This window comes from Euwallacea similis, chromosome 34, assembly GCF_039881205.1.
Source record: "Euwallacea similis isolate ESF13 chromosome 34, ESF131.1, whole genome shotgun sequence".
NCBI classification, from domain to species: Eukaryota; Metazoa; Arthropoda; class Insecta; order Coleoptera; family Curculionidae; genus Euwallacea; species Euwallacea similis.
The window spans coordinates 1,715,240-1,732,208 of NC_089642.1; the positions used below are offsets into that span (position 1 = coordinate 1,715,240).

Here is a 16,969-nt window from a genome sequence, read left to right on the forward strand (position 1 = left end):
TCAATTCACCGTCTGAACCTAATCTTTTATTATATTTATTATGTAGAAAACCAACAATTTTGCATAATTTTTCCATTTTAGGTAAAAGTGCATTGTGAACTTGATGGTGTAGAACTCTATATTGTTGGCCAATAATACCATGCACAGCTTCGATTACATATCTGACTTTAATGATTTTACGTGACATATTAGCTTCCTCCGTTGTTAGTTGAGTTCGGTTACCTTGCATTGCTGGTATAAACACTTTGAAACCTTTTTGAGTTAAATTCTTTAGGACATCGCGAAATCTACGATCAGCAATAAATATATCATCTGGTAACAGAATGGAACTTATACTTGCTGGATCTTCTAAAACCACTTTCATAATTGAAGCATCGTTTTCAGTGCCATAGAATGGTCCAGCGAAATCCACTACTAAACCGTTTGTTGTACGCATAGTAAAGGGTTTATATAAATGAGTTTTTTTTTGTCCGAAATACGATTTTTTTTGATAATAATTATTTCTACTACCATCAATAATTAGTATCAGCTGATTTTCGCTTAAATTGAACAGTTTTTTTGCGGTTTCGGTGGTGTTAGCTATGATCATTCACATCGCCAGATTAAAGGATATACACAAGCGCAGAACATGGGTCTAATAGCTAACAAAAAAACTAAGTTAAACTAAATAATAATAGGGCTAAAAACGTTGGACTAATAAAACCGAAGCCGTACCAAACTCAAAATAACGAAACTAATTCAAGACAAAGGTTTGCTTATTTTAGCATATCGTAGGTTAATAATAAAAAATCTCTAACTTCAATTTTTAATCATTTTGTTTATTTTGCACTAAACGGTTCCCTATTTAATACTATATCACCGGACCAAAGTCATACAATAAAAAAACTGGATAGGAAGGATAATAATAATTTTAACACGTATTTTAAATATCACATTTTAAAAAAAATTAAGACTCCGGTGGTTATTAATGAAAATATTGATGAAGACTAAATATCTATAGTTGATTAAATTGTTAAATAGAATAATATTTTGTATTAGTTTCTATTTCATACTCCATACAAATAATTGTTCACGCGCTCTTGGTTTTTTATATATTTGAATGTGTTGCGACACTTTTTAAAAATTGAAATTTTTACAGGAGATAGAATTTGGACCATATTATAACATATATTAAATTTGTGATTGTCACTCAAAAAAAAATGAAAAAATAGCAATTAAAATTTTTGTTTTAATTTTTGAAAATATTGCGACCCTCTAAAAATTATTAAAAAAATACACAAATATTCTTCAGAGTCTCAGTTATAAACTGGTTTTTGATTCATTTTTGTATCTCTTTTAGTTCCTGAGATATTTGAGTTTAAAGTAATAAAGGTAGTAATAGCGATCTTTTTGACATATTTCAAGGTCACCTTGAAAAATCGACCCAAAGTCAAAGTAGATATTGTTTTTATAACCGAATACATCTATTCTACACAAAAAATTTGAAATCCCTTTCATAGGCCGATTCGCCATATCGATTCGCTATCCTGCTGTACCCTTTAAGCCAGTGATAAAGTTCCCTTAACTGAAAAAAGACAATGTGATTACGTACCGTAATATTCAACTCACGACTAATTTCGGAAACATTGCACCCATGTTCGTACAAAAGCACTATATTATTTTTTACATCATTGCTCAGATTCGGAGCCATTGCGCCTTAATCTTTCAGCAGGGGCGCCTTTGAAATTACCATGACCAGGCGCGCGGGGTCAAATTGGCCCCACAAAATTTTTTCTTTACGTTCTATGTACTGGATTAAATTTTGATACTTTAAATTGTTATGTAAGGCATTATATGATTACGTAAGATTTCCAATATGGTTTAAAGTAAAAACCATTAATTTTAAAACAATTTAACCTTTCCGAGGTCGCGCTTAAATCGAGACATAAAAGGTCGCACGCGGACTACTATTCCGCTATAGATTATAGATAAGATAGAATATAGATTTCAGTCCTAAACAGTTTGCTGTTCGACGAAAACACTTTTGTGCTTTCTTAACCAATTATTTATTAATTTTTAAACAGGGAATAAAATGTAGTATTCTATTATTGTTAAACATAAAAATTAAACAAATTATTCTACTATATAGCAAAAAATGAAGTGAAACTAATTCTAAAAAACGAATGTCTTATTCACTTTCTTCTTCTACAGCAGAACACTCATTACAAATATTTAGTGAGTGCTCTAAACATAAAAATGTTTTGCATTTAATACATGAAAATCGCGTAGGCCGATTTTTTTTTCGGTCACAATAGACGCAACGACCACGCATATTCGCCGCCGCAGCAGCGGGTTTCGGATTGGCATCGATCCCCAAAATGCTTCTTATTCGTCGTTTCAAAATATTTGAAACATTTTGCGTTACACGGCGTCGAAGGTGGCCTTCTATTAGTTGGAATGATAATCGTCGTAGAAACTGACGTCTTCTAACGTTCCATGTCGAGTTATTGATGGAATATACGACGTATGAATTAATTCCTGCTACATTGAGAAGAGAATAAAATAGCACCATGGGCCATCTCCGAGTGTTTCTCGAAACATCATAAGCCGCACATAGTTTATCAACGCAGTCCACTTCACCTTTGGTGGCGTTATAATCCAATATTATTTCGGGTTTTCCTGTGTTTTCGTCAATTTTGTCATCGTGATGTGTGCTCGATACCAACAGGACATTTTTATTTTTTTTTGGAATAAAAGATACAAGTGTAGCATGGTTATGAAAAGCAAACATGCTTGATAAATTAAGACGATTTATAGGACGGGTAAACTCTTGCGGCAGCTCTCTCTTGTTCTTTCTTATTGTACCAATAAGAGTCAAGTTAAAATCCTTTTTCAAAGTTTGAAGAAGTTCCATGCTGGTAAACCAGTTATCCACTGTGATATTTCTGCCAGTACCTTTTATCGAGTCGCAAAGCTTCATAACCACATCTTTTGGCGAATTACTAAATGAAAAGGGACCTTCTGGTTGGCGACCAAGGTAAACCTCTAAATTCAAGGTGAAAAATGTTTTTGAATCAACTAGGGCGAACACCTTAAGTTCATATCTAGTGGGCTTGCTAGGTATGTATTGCCGAAAGCTGCATTTTCCCCGGAAAGCTTCGAGCTTCTCATCAATGGTCACGTTCTCAAAAGGCACATATGCAGCTTTACATTTTAAGACAAAATCAGTAAAAACTTCCCTTATTGAAGCCAGTTTATCATACTGCCGTCTGTCGGATCGTGTGGTCCCATCATCAAATCTTAGATGCTGCATGAGGAAACGAAATCTTTGTTGAGGCATTGTCAGTCGAAACAGCTCCACTCCTGTTCCATTTTTGTCCCACATTTCGTCGAGATTTAGCCGATTAGATTTTAGAACTCCAGATAAATACAGAAGTCCGATAAGTGCTTTAACTTCAAATAAATCAGTAATTTTTGCATCTTTTTCTCTTTGGTAATTATCTCGATTCCCTAGTATATGCTGATTTGTGTGAATTACAATATCGTTGAGAATTTTATCCGAAAAAAAGTGACTAAAAATTTCTGATTCTTTTTTTACGTGTTTTAGACAAGTTTTGACACCTGGAAGATCTTTTATAAGATTTTCTTTTCGAGTCCTTCCATATCTTGCTATTGGATGTTTTGACCAAATTGTTTTTTTGTCTTTACCAGTGAAAGTAGGCCCCTGTATTGAAATTTCTTCACCACTTTCAGAATCGGAATATTCTTGTTCGGTGCTGCTATCAATACGTTGTGTTTCAACCAGATCATCCTCTTCCAAATCTTTATCGTCATCGTCAAAAGTATCTTGTAGTATATCTTCCCACAAACACTCTTCCATAAGTTTTTTCAAATGGTTCTGTTCGTCTTCCCAAGAACACATCTAAAAAATGAATAGTCCGTAACATTTAGATGTCATTTTTGAAGAAAAAAACCAACTTACCTTGTTTAGTAACACAATTTTAACTTAGTTGTATACTTTTATTAAACACAAAACTAAGGCAAGGAAGGTCGTATGGGGAATTACCTTCCGCAATGAAGAAAGTACCGAGACGAAACGCACTAAATGACGTACAAAAGCGCATGTGCCACTATTAACGCATTTTATGAGACGACTGTGCAGCGCCACATCGGTAGGTGACGCATCACGGAATTATTTTAAATATATTAATCTTGCGGAGTGAGACTCCGCGCGCGACCCCCGAAAGGTTAATAGTAAAAAAAAAACAAATATAAACTTTAATTGTATATGGGTGAGCAAATATGAATAAATATAAATAAAATTAAACTATTTTACATTGTCTCTATAATATGTTAACGACACACAAAAACAATGTTACATAAATATAACATAAAAACACAGAAACAAAACTGAAACATTTGGTATATTATAAAAATGAAACAAACATTTTTAGGTAACAGTTATTGAGCACTGAAGGCAGACTAGTTTCTTCATTTCTTTGGAATGTTCTTTGCAAACATTAGTATTGCAGATATCACATGATTTTCTTGCAGTCTTATCCTTTTTTCTATCACAGTAAAGACATCTTTTGGATGTTGCTAGCTGTTTTGAAGGAGGCTCATATGATGTCGTCGGATGATTTCCATATTAAAAAAAAAATTCCTTTGTTATTGTCGGTAGCGATGGCATTAGTGATCGTGCCATAAGTGTGCTTTCATGAGCCCAAATAACAATTTTTTTTTAATTCGTCTTTTTGGTACATTCCCACTGTTTACATAACTAAATAATACTCCTCTATTCATCCCTGAAATATTCATCATCATAAAAAATAGGATAAAAGGTCAACGTTTTATAGTCCCATGCATGGAATAAGCGGCGCACATTTTGTCTACGGTATCTACTTCTCCTTTGGTTGCGTTATAATCTAACACAATAGATGGCTTCCCCGATGCAATTTCTATTTCGGAGTCACCGTGCATCGTTGACAAAAGGATAACTGATTTATTTTTTCTAGGAACGTATGAAACTAATATACAGTTTTTTTGAAAACCAAATATGGATTATTTTACTTCTCTGTTCTTGTGTGGTAAAAATTCAGGAGGAATTTGTTTTTTGCATTTTCTCATAATCCCCAGCAATGTAATTTTTTTGTGAAGCAAATACTCTGCCAATTCTTAAGATGTGTACCAGTTGTCTATGGTAATATTGTGGTTTGAATTGGATGTCACCAAGTGAACACCTTGCTGAAATGGAGTCACTAAGTGTTTCACAATATCGAGGGGTCTGTTCGATACATGATACGGACCAGGAGGCTGATTTCCAACATACACTTCCAATTTACTAGTATAGTAAGTTTTTGCATCACACATTGCGAACACCTTGATCCCATATTTCGCCGGTTTACTAGGAATGTACTGGATCCAAGAACATCTACCGTGAAAAGGATGGAGCATTTCGTCTATTGTCACATATTCACTCATGCTGTAGCAATTTATGCAATTTGTAACAAAGGAATAAAAATTTTGACAAATGGGAGTTAACTTGTCCATATCTCTACGTTCCTGTCTCGTTTAAAGGTCCTCGAAGCGTACATATCTCAAAAAAAATAGGAATAGTTTGTAACTCATCAAGGCCCTCAACATATCCATCCCAGTTCTATTAGAGTTCCACAGCTCTATAATATTCACACGACCACCCTTATAAGTTCCAATCAGAAACAAAGTCCCGAGAAATGCCGTTAGTTCCTCCCTAGTTGTCGATTTGCAGTCTCTTGCCCTCACATAGTTTATGGAAGAGCCCGAAATATACATATTGGTGTATTTTATAATATTGTCAATCATGTTCATGTCGAAAAATTTGAAAAACGCGTTCAATTCTGATGAAATATTACGAGCATGAGATTTAGGTCCGGGTAAAATTTTGACGATATTCTTCTTTTTTGTTTTGGACTCCTTGGGGGATGATTTTTTCCAACGACTCACGTTATCTTTTCCGATATAGAAATTACTGTCTCTGTTGTCACTGGATTCATCATCACCATCACCGATTTCTTGCTCTGATTGTGAACCGTGGTCACTTGAAATAATCTTTTCTTCACTGAGGTCATGATCGTATTCTGGAAATTCGTCGTCGAATTCATTATCAGATTCTTTTGATATTTCGGCCAAAATTTTAGGAACATCCTCGATGTTTTTTTATCGTCTCCTTTCTATTTCTTTTCTTTACATTATCTCCCTGGTATTTCTACCTGGCCATAAAAAAATATATATAAACACAAAACAAAGTAGAAGTAAAAAAGATATGAAGAAAATGTAACAAAAATTTATTTTTTAAATCTTACATGACTAGGCGCGCGAGGTCAAGATGGCACCAAAAATGAAGTGACAACTTCCACACCAAATAGTACACTGGCAGCGAGAGAAAGGTTCCGGATTACCCCTACTAACCCAAGTCAGAACTTTAAAAGGGAAATTGAAGCAACAACATGTATGAATATTTCATAAATTTTCATGATTATCTTGCGTATCGAAAGATTCTACCTATAAGTGAAAAGAAGTTTAAAGATTTAAATAAGTTATGCCAAATTGACATAATCGATAATGTGTATAAACTGATTTACTTGAAGCAAAAGCACATAGGGGTAATGAAGAATCTGCTTCTACTAACTGATGGAATACTGCTCTATGTCATGAAAGAGAAAATGAGAAAAAGGAAACGGATTTAATTTCACTTTTTATGCTATTATTTTAAGTTGACATATTTAGAAAGTGCGGTTGATACTAATTATAATTTTAAGTACTAAGTTGATAATAATAATAAAAATGTCATAAGATATACACAGATATTTTTCCCTTTACTCAGCAAATAATTATCAAGACTGTCGATCAAAATCTTAAAATTTCTAGCAAAAACTGAAAATCTAACCAAATCTTTTTTACAGCAAAACTAGAAAAATGGTTCATCCCCCTTTCTGATATATTACTCTCAATAAGCTTTTTTGGCTCAAATATGCAATAATAAAATTTCCACCTACTTACTTACCCTGAAAGTGTATAGTAGTTACTATCATTACTAATAGGCGGCGTTCGGCCAAATTCTTCTCTGAAACAAACTTAAATAATTAATACATAATAAACTACAAACTCTCACTGATTACCTTTCGAATACTAGGTATGCTTCATGTGCTGCGGTTTGAATTGCTTCATTAGGAAAATGGACTGCTATAAACCTTTCTTCTGATAAGGTAAATCTTATCGTTGTGTTCTGCGGGGTAATCTCTAATATTTCACGTAACAAGAAATGACATGTTACTGATGTAGCAGGATCATAAATTTTTATGCATCGTTCCCCCCTTGACTCAATAAAGGACAAATTGCCTTGGAAACGAGATCCACTGAAAGAAAATGTGACCGTGCACGAGTAACTATTAACCATATTTAATTTGTATTTTTGATATTCTTTCCACTTTTGTAGAACATTCTTAACTGAAAATAAAAAAAAAATTAAGCTTTAGAAGCATTAAAAGAAGTTAAACATATACATACAATCTATTGTGATTTTTTTCTTTTGCCTGTGGTCGTGTGCGAAATAAACATTCATAAACTAGTCAAACCGAATTAAGGACCACTCTTTAATATGTTTGCAATTTTTTACCTTTATAAGAATTTCCCTTAAATTCTATTTAGGTGCTTGTGTCTTATCAATATCAAAGTTAGAGAATGATAAAAAACAATTTTTTATTTGCATTTTTTACTAAAAAGGAGATAAATTCCTATTTTATAAAATTTGAAAAATAACACTTAGTCGTTGTTTCGTACTGTTCATTGCAGTAGAGCGTATTAACAGATATTTCGATGAATTTTGACGCTTTAAGAAGGCCTATTGCCCAAAGAAGATTTTTGAATCGAGATGAAGTGGTCAGAGCAGTTACTTTGTTTCAAGAAGATTACTCTGTTTCGAGCATTGGCCAAAGACTTCAAAGAAGCCATTCGGTAATTTCTAAACTTCTTAGCCGGAAGATCTTACCCTGCTAGACAAAAGATAACAACACCTCGTGAAGATCCCAATTTAATAAGATCAGCATTTCAAAATACAGCGCGAACAGCAAGAAATATTGCTGATATACATTTTGGCACTACGGGAAGGCGAATATCTACTCAAACTGTAAGAAACAGGCTTCACGATGTCAATTTACGATCCAGAATAAGAGCTGTAAGGCCCCAGGTAACCCGTGAGCATCGCAGAGCGCGATTAAATTTTGCCAGAAACCATATTGCTTGGGACATGGAACAATGGGGACTTGTTCTCTTTACAAATGAGTCAAGATATTGACTTAGCCATAACGATGCATGTGTACGAGTATGGAGACGTAGAGGTGAGCGATATTTACCATCAAATGTGAGAGAAACTGTCCATTTCGGAGGGGGCTCCATTATGGTCTGGGGAAGCATTTCCTTAACAGGACGCACCGCCTTGCATATCTTTCGGGATGGAATAGTGAATGCTCGTCGGTACTTAGAGGACATTGTACATACAACCGTACGTCCCATTTGCGGCAGAAGAAGGTTCAGACTTTGTCCTTCAACAAGATAATGCAAGACCCCACACTGCCCAACTAGTGACACAATACTTTCACGAACAGAATATTGAGGTTTTAGAGTGGCCAGCCAATTCCCCAGACCTAAATCCCATAAAACATTTTTGGAATGTTCTTCAGAGAAGGTTAAGAGATTGTCCGGCTGCTGAAAATTTAGATGACCTGGCAAACATGCTCTAAGCAGAATGGAATAACATTCCGAGAGAAATTATTGAAAACTTAGTGAACTCTATGCTCAGACGATGTCAAGAAGTTCGATTAGCCCGAGGCGGACACACCCATTATTAATTTTTTGTTTGTTTACTGCTTGTTTTTGATTTTGTTAAATTTCTGCCAAGAATACACTTTCTTAAAAATGTAATACTCTTAGTTATTCATTAACAAATCATTATCTATCTATTCAATTTTTAAGAACTAAACGTTATGATAAAGCTTGATGTTTTCCAAAGAAACCTGACATTTGTTACATTAAAAAAATAGTACAATTAATTTTATGAACATTTTTAGAAGTGGTCCTTAATTTGTTTTGACTAGTTTATTAGGTTAGGAGAGCTCAGTGTGTGGTAGATTACTCACTCGAGAATCGTTCACTCTGAGAACTTGCACCGACAAGTGACACTGTCACATTCGTCTCATTTGACTGGTGACAGGAGCTGGAAGACCCATAGGGGTGGCTAGTCCTATAAAAGGAGAACAATCCCCTGAAATGCCTCTTTGGTCTTAAGTTCTCTAGAGGTAAAATACACCCTTAACATCCTTAACATTAAACATACCAAGCTGTAATAGTGCACAATTTAAACCTAAACATAAATAAAGTGGTCTTGTAACAAGAGACGCACATCATTCTCAAGGATCAAATTATTTGCCGGGTTGGAATGCCGATCCCGCAGCGTGTTCACACAGGGACAGTAACGGTCGCCCAAATCGTCTATCCCACATACACGCTGCACTGTTTCGACGAGTGTTATTTTTTGTACTTTTAAATATATCTTATACAGTCGTAATAAATCTATTTTATATTGATTCAACATTTCTTATAGTATCCCATGTTGCATTATTGTGAGTTACAAACGAAAAGTAAGTAAAATCTGATAATTCATAAATTTATTGAACAATTATTACACACTATAGTTTACATTGTAACAATTGAAGTGAATAGCAAAAAATGACAAGGATAATTTTTTAACACGGCTTATTGTCACCTCTATTCTGGATGACGCTCTTCTTTCGATTTGGTATAGAACGCAGCACATTCTGAATATCTTCTTGGGGAAAATTGATCTATTGTTTAATAAAAGCCAATCGAAGCACTTGAAGTATTGTTCGGACAGGTATGCGACGTCTTACACATTTTTTAAGTTGGTCCCAAATATGACCAATGAGATTCAGATCCGGGCTTTGACCAAGTCATTCCGTTTTTGGAATACCAACCTCTTTCAAGTATTGAGTTACCATTCTTGCTATGTGTGGTCGCGCGTTATCTCGCATTAGTAGAAAATCATTACCAACAAATTCAGTATATGGTATTATAGAATATATAGGCTCTTCTAGAATCTCTGCTCTGTATCTTTGTAATGTTAATGAGCTTCTGTTAATCAGGACAAATCTGTGCGTACTTCAAAAGAAATTCCTGCCCAAAATATTATTGAGCCACCTCGATAAGCAACCCGAGGTGATCGAGTGCAGGTAGCATAACGTTTTCCCGCTCTTCTATAGACCTTATTTCGACTATGTTTGCCGTAAAGACACATTCTACACTCATCCGTAAACAATACATTTTTCCAATCGTCCATAGTCCAATTTATGTGTTCTCGAACAAAAGCAACTCTGCACCTTTAATTAACTGCAGTTGGAGCCCTGTAGCTGTACTGCAAGATATCAAACCACTTTCCATCAACCTTCGTTAAACAGTAAAAACTCTAATTGCTGTTCCATGAGATTGCTGAAGACCACTTTGGAGTATTCTAGTGGTTTGCGTTCGGTTTCCCAATGAATTAATCCTGATAAAGCAATCCTCCTTGGCCGTTGTTTTTCTTTTAGCACCCATACCAGATCGCTGGTGATGAGAATTGATCGCCAGAAACCATTGATGCATTCTTTTTATAGTAGAACGACTAACATTTATTGTATTGCCACATCCCGTTGACTTACTCCATTTTCCAGCAGTGTTGCAATCTGATCAGATCTTCGATATTTTCCGTCCATTATTAAACCTTAAACAACCCCCGGAAAAAAAATCTTATTAGATTTGAAGTATGTTTCGAATGTGCATTACGTACCCTCTGCTTTTCATTATTTTGAGAAGAAATATTAATTTTTTAAATCAGATTTTCCATAAAATGTTGTTGCCATAAGGTAATTAGGGGTTTTTCTACTACCATTACCTATTTAAAGAAAACTACACTTTTGAAACGAATTAATTTTAATTTGTATAAAAAGGTACAAAACAATTAATGCATAACCCCACGTTACATTTAGGACATATAGTCCTTACTATTGAGTTGCACCCATCAGCAGCACAACGTCTTTTTTTCTTATCCATATTGAATCTAATAAGATGATCAAGACGATTATATCTCAGTACAGCTGAAACATGACTTGTAATTCCTCTCGATATAAAAAGCCTCCCTTGATGTTTTGAAGCTACCCCATAATGCTTTAAATAAACTTGAATTATTTTTCGGTGAAATTCCAACTGTTTTTGAACCATCACTCTGTAAATGCAGCTGCCATGCATTATGTAGGCAGGTATTAATGCTCTAAGTAAACAAATACCACCACCATTTTTTACTCAGAGTGCTAATTCTATGACGACCTAGGGTTTCATTTATAAGATCAACTCCACCCATGTTTGAATTATATTTTTCAATTACATTGGGTCTTGTTACAGTTATGGTTTTTTTTTACGCCTGTAAACATCTTCGAATATTGTGTATGGGCTGAACACCATTGCTTGTTGATGCAACAGTAACCTCGCCATTATCCACCCAACAAACGAACTGTATACCATCTGTACGGTCAATTATGGACGTATAAGAACCTCTAGGTTTTTTTCCACTTTTTTTTTTGGAGTTAAAGAGCAACCTCTAGGAATGCTATTTTCTCGTATAGTGCCAATACCGTTATATTCTTTTTGTTTCAGAGCCTTTAGGTTAACACTGGTAAATAAATTGTCAAAGTATAATTTGAATGGATGTGTCCTTATAGTTGTAGGATGTTGACGATCGCGAATGTAGTAAAGAACTGTTTTTATTTTTATCTTGAAAACTACTTAAATAAACTAATTTGACAAAAAGTAACTATTCACAAATACTCTAAAAAATAATAATAATTGGTGGTTTGCCAGACCTACCTATGACAACAACCAGATTATAATACACCTATAAATAAACTAATTATTAAGAAAGTAAAACAGGTACTAACAATTAGCACCTGACCTAAATTACGTGCACCACAGATGGTATCCTTTTATATCTTGGATCTCGTTCAGCAAATTTATTAGAGTGTCCCGTTGTCGAGGTATGGAATCACTAGGCGTTTTCCATTGGGTGTCAGAAATAGGATTGCTACACAGAACTCGTAAAACAGGAACGTGATGTGTTTTATTACTAAACTTAGAATAAACTTATTTCTACTGTGTACAGAGTATGATTGTTACCAGTTGGAGTACATGTGGAGGGTGTGAGGCCCGAAAGAGAAAAGAGACCGTTGGTGGTGTGGCCAACGGTTTTATATGGTTTTGATCGAACTATCCAGAATGTATTCCCAGAAACCGTTATGGAAAATGTTTCCCGCCGTTGTTTTAGTTCTCTACAGAACCGAGATGTTGTTCTGGCTTGCAGTGCACTGTCACTGTCATTATAGACGAGTGACACTGCACGCGCTGCTGGCTCCGCCACAAGAGGAACAGATGTCTTTCCAAATAATTTTTCATATTCCACTGATCGACAAGGATTTTTACTCGTGAAAATATTTAAAAAGTATTGACATTGTTTTCATTTATGTTTCATACTAAATAATTACCTTAGTAAAGTTCAAAATTGATAAGGTATTCCCTAACTGTATTGAGGCAGCACATTTTGTAGCCAAATTTTATAGGTTTACCCCTTATGAACTGTTTACAGCTGTGTTTGCCATATTTGATCATACTTTCGTCATAATATAAAAACTCTTCGGGAATATAATATTTGAAGAAATTCTTTTTGATTCTGTCAAATAATGGTCGTAGTTTCCAAATTTTGTCTGTGAGATTTGGACTACTATTATCAGCACAGTGGAAGAATCTGGTTATTTGTAGAAACCTATTCCTACGCAATGTACCTGCCACTAAATTATTTCTCATATCGTCTTCAGCATTCCAATAAAATCTTTTGTCTGGCAATTTGTTGTATCTACTAATTATTAAAATTCCAATAAAACTTGTTTATGCCAGGGCTTCTTAGAGTCTGCCTAACAGTAGTGACTACCTCAATAGATACCCACGGAGTAATCCAATTATGCTGGTTGGGTTTTTTCGAAGGACCAGACGGTCTACCGTCAATTAAAGGAAGTAGGTTGTATGGGTTTTCCAGTTCACAAAAACACTGTCGCACAATTAATCATTTAATACACTACTACTTTGTATAAATTCACAATCGCGGATACAGTCGAAGGCACCGTATACGCGAGATCTGAGGACTAGGTTGAGGATACGCGAAATATTGCTAGAGCTGTTTTGCTTTAGTGTACGCGTATAGAGTTTGGAGTGATTGAGCAGTGACCAATAAACCCTGAGTTATGAGAGTAACTACTAAGTAGGGAGAGAGAGAAAGAGAGATTGAGATACTTTTCTCAATTGGGAGTCCAATTGCACTATTAGAGGTCTTTGATCGTACTGACCACCAATTCTCGCTCCGGAGGAGTCTGCACGACTTCCCCACTTCTTAGGGCTGCAAGAACCGGTGGTAGAAAATGCTACTTTAAACCTATTCTGAATTATACCAACGCCACCACCCTCTAATTTGGGTGCCGCTTTGTACAATATTTATGCCGGGCAATTCCTGATGGTTATTACGGGGAATTCTGGATAGGTTTATTGGAGGTCGTTGTGGTTCCAATTCTGGGCTACAACCCCGAGCCGCAAAGAACCAGATGGACGGAACATATAGCTCCCATCTTAATTCGGCACGTAACGGTGGCTCGAGGATGTCTATTTTATTGGAGCGCAACAACGATTGAAGGCCCCACGGTTTTCAACCGTTTTATGTTGGGAAATTCCAACAAAACTTTTCAACTCATCATCAGAAATTTTGGGATCTGGAAGGTTTTTGAATAAGGCATATTTTGTGCATTCTTTTGCTAAATGTGAAATTATTTCATCGCCAATTTTTTTTTTCAAATAAAGCTACTGATGATAGTTGTTTCTAACTTCAATAATCTGATTTAGAAAATGATCTCTGGGCATCTTCGATGTCGCCCAAAATCCATTCAATCGGATTTTCAGAAAGATTGATACTTCTTGAGGTAGAAGCATGAAGCACATTCTCGATTATTGTCTTTACACAATCTTCGTAATCATCACTCGTTCAATACGTAAATTTTCAAAGAGCCTTATCTCAGCAGGTGTACGTAGTTGAAATCCTGGTGAATTATCCAAAGTACCTTCGCTATCTTCCTCTCCCGAATCCTCATCGGCTAGAATAGCCGAATCAGGTGGCTCAATAAATATTTCATCTACGTCGTCATTTAAAGCAATTTCGATAGCTTCTTGAACAGTTAACTCTTTCCTTAAATAATTTTATTAAATTAAAAAGACGACACCAAAGCGCCCAGCGTTGCCATATGACAACGTCTGGGAAAAAGTACGAGTAAAATAGGGGTTGTCGATTGTAATTTTACGTTGAACATACAAAAACAAAAATTTAAACTTATTTAGCAAGCTACTACAGGTAAAACATAAATTCAATATATTAAAAAGATTTCGTACTCCCTCAAATATAGTTTCGACTATATTTTTACCGTTCAAAATAATCCGATTCAAAACACTCAAATTCACAAAGAACACAAAAATAAACTGAACAGCGGTGATTCCCCAATGTGGTAAAGGGTAACTACACATGCCGTGGTTCCATCTTGTAATCAGAGGCTAAAACAGAGTAATAATAGGAAATAAACAACTACCTTTCAAGTGTTGCCGAATGACAACAATAGGCGCTTAAGGGTTAATAATTACACTTTACACTACAAAGGCCATAGTAGTACAAAGATTTCTTTAAAACTCTTTAAAACAATATACAAGCTTAAACAAGCCTCAAAACTTATCATTTCCTCAAAACGTGTTTGATAAGCAAACAATATGTTTTGCGAATTTTAAGGTTTTCAGGGCTATGGGCATGTGTTTACAGGTTCCACAGGCCGCGACGAATCCTAAACCAAAATCCCTATTGGTCCATGAAATTTCAACAAATGGAACACACTGCAGCAATAAAACAGCAGGTACATGCGCAATTTATACAAGGTGTCCCAGGGAAAAGTGTCCACCCTGAATATCTTGACCATGTAGAGAATAAAATTATCTTTCAAATGAGTTATAACACAACCCCTCTTCCAACTTGAAAATTTCAAAGAGGTAGTTTCCAGGGGTCAAGGGATGACATTTCGAAAACGACTTTTTAACCAAATATCCTCCTCCCTATCAAAATTGACGTGTTTTAGCTTTTTTTTTTTAATAAACAACAAGGAAGATATTCAGGGTGGACACTTTTCCCTGGGACACCCTGTATTGTATTTATTCACAAATTAACTTTATAAAATGGTACACTGTAGATTTGAAACAGAAAGTGATATAAAAAAACTGTTTTTATAAAAATTATTTAAAATAATATAAAACTTCTTGAAAATAGAAAAAAAAGTATGTTTCTGATAAGAAAAACGCTGATCATGTCACAGATGCCATTTTCCCACATTTGGAAAAATCTAGTTTTCAACTAAAAACAGACCTTAGGGGACCTCATTTAAGAATCCTCACTGAGATTTTTGATTTCGGCTTCCGTTTGATCATAATAGGTTCAGGGCGCCAAGGTTGGATCACGCTGTACAGGGTGGTCCAAATTGGAGGCGTATCATTGGGATCTCAGAAACTATAAGAGATACGACGACGCTTAAATTAGGGCAAAGTTGCGCAATTTAGTGCCTAACAAAATGCTACTTCATATGTGGAAAAATTCCGAATACTTACGGAGATATCCAGAAAAAAACGAAATTTTGCTATATCAATTTTATTTTTTCCTGACTTTATTTGAAAAAATATTCCAAAACAGATGTTACTTCATTATTGTCACTTTTTCTTCCCTAAAAGATGGTGTTGTGAAATTTGAAATCCGACGTTTCATCTTTGAGCAACCATCATCAACTTAATTTTTATAAATAGGGACCTGGATTTTTTTATCTTATCTTTTATTACCTTTTGCCCTTCTTAGAACAATGACATATAACAATCATCAAGAAAGTTAATAGATATGATAAAAATACTCTCTTAAAAGGTGCATATATCTAGCATTCTCCCACATCTTTTTTAACATAGGTTTGTCTTCCTTATGCTCATTGTCTTATTGAGAAATTATATATAAACTATAAGGTTCTTCTCACGTAATAGATGTTTTCAATCAATTTTAATATATGAAATAAATAACATAAATAATTTTATATAAAGTATCACAATAGATAGGACTTATGAGTAATAAAACAACACATATGGACAAGTAGGTGGCTATGATCGAGTTCGTTCTACTTTTGTTTTAAACAAGTGAACAATAATTGTTGAAAATTTAACAATTACTGTCAAATTTTCGTTCTATTAAATGTATTCAGTAAATTATAGTTTATAGGTTTAGTTAAAGTTGATATTAATTATTATTAAAGTAAAATAAAATGTTTTCATCACTTGAAAAGCGCGATATGATAAAAATCTATTACGCTTGTAATAGAAATGCTCAAGTATCTTCAGAGTGCTATTTACAAGAATATCCTGAAAGACATCAGCCACATATGAGTTTTTTCAGTCGTCTTGATAGCAATTTAGCAGAATTTGGTTCTTTTATTAAATCCCGGGAAAAATATGGAAATCGACATGATGCTAAAGAAGCCATTTTAAACCAAGTAAAAATTTATTTATTATATTGTCCCTTCAATTTGAAAACAAACAATTTACATTATTATTTTTTTATAGGCTATTAACAATCCTCGGGGATCATTGAGACAGTATGCACAAGAATTAAATATGCCAAAAACATCGATACTGGGAACGTTGAAATCACACAAATTTAAACCCTATAAAATTCACGTTAGTAATGCATTGAGACCGGACTATTTCGAAAAAAGATTAGAATTTTGTCATTGTCTTGAACAAAAAATAC

At 34.6% G+C, this 16,969-nt stretch overlaps 1 protein-coding gene across 1 annotated transcript; it reads right to left on the reverse strand.

Annotated features, from left to right (window-relative positions):
• Positions 1-1,468: 1,468 nt before the first annotated feature.
• On the reverse strand, positions 1,469-14,686 carry LOC136418315 (piggyBac transposable element-derived protein 4-like). The gene is made up of 6 exons (XM_066404344.1): positions 14,676-14,686; positions 14,217-14,341; positions 7,022-7,081; positions 5,962-6,095; positions 2,549-3,901; positions 1,469-1,564 (listed from the first exon to the last, which is right to left on the reverse strand). Exons 1-6 carry the CDS (start codon positions 14,684-14,686, stop codon positions 1,469-1,471), a joined length of 1,779 nt encoding a protein of 592 aa, XP_066260441.1.
• Between the last annotated feature and the right edge of the window lie 2,283 nt (positions 14,687-16,969).

What these genes read in the sequence shown, in the direction of transcription:
- LOC136418315 (XM_066404344.1), bottom strand. An exon ending in GGGAGAGGAAGATAGCGAAG is followed by an intron (nt 7,082 to 14,216) that starts GTACTTTGGATA and finishes AGTTTGTTTCAG; the next exon opens with AGAAGAATTTGGCCGAACGC. An exon ending in ACACTCGGAGATGGCCCATG is followed by an intron (nt 1,565 to 2,548) that starts GTGCTATTTTAT and finishes GTCTTTTTTCAG; the next exon opens with TTAAGGGAACTTTATCACTG.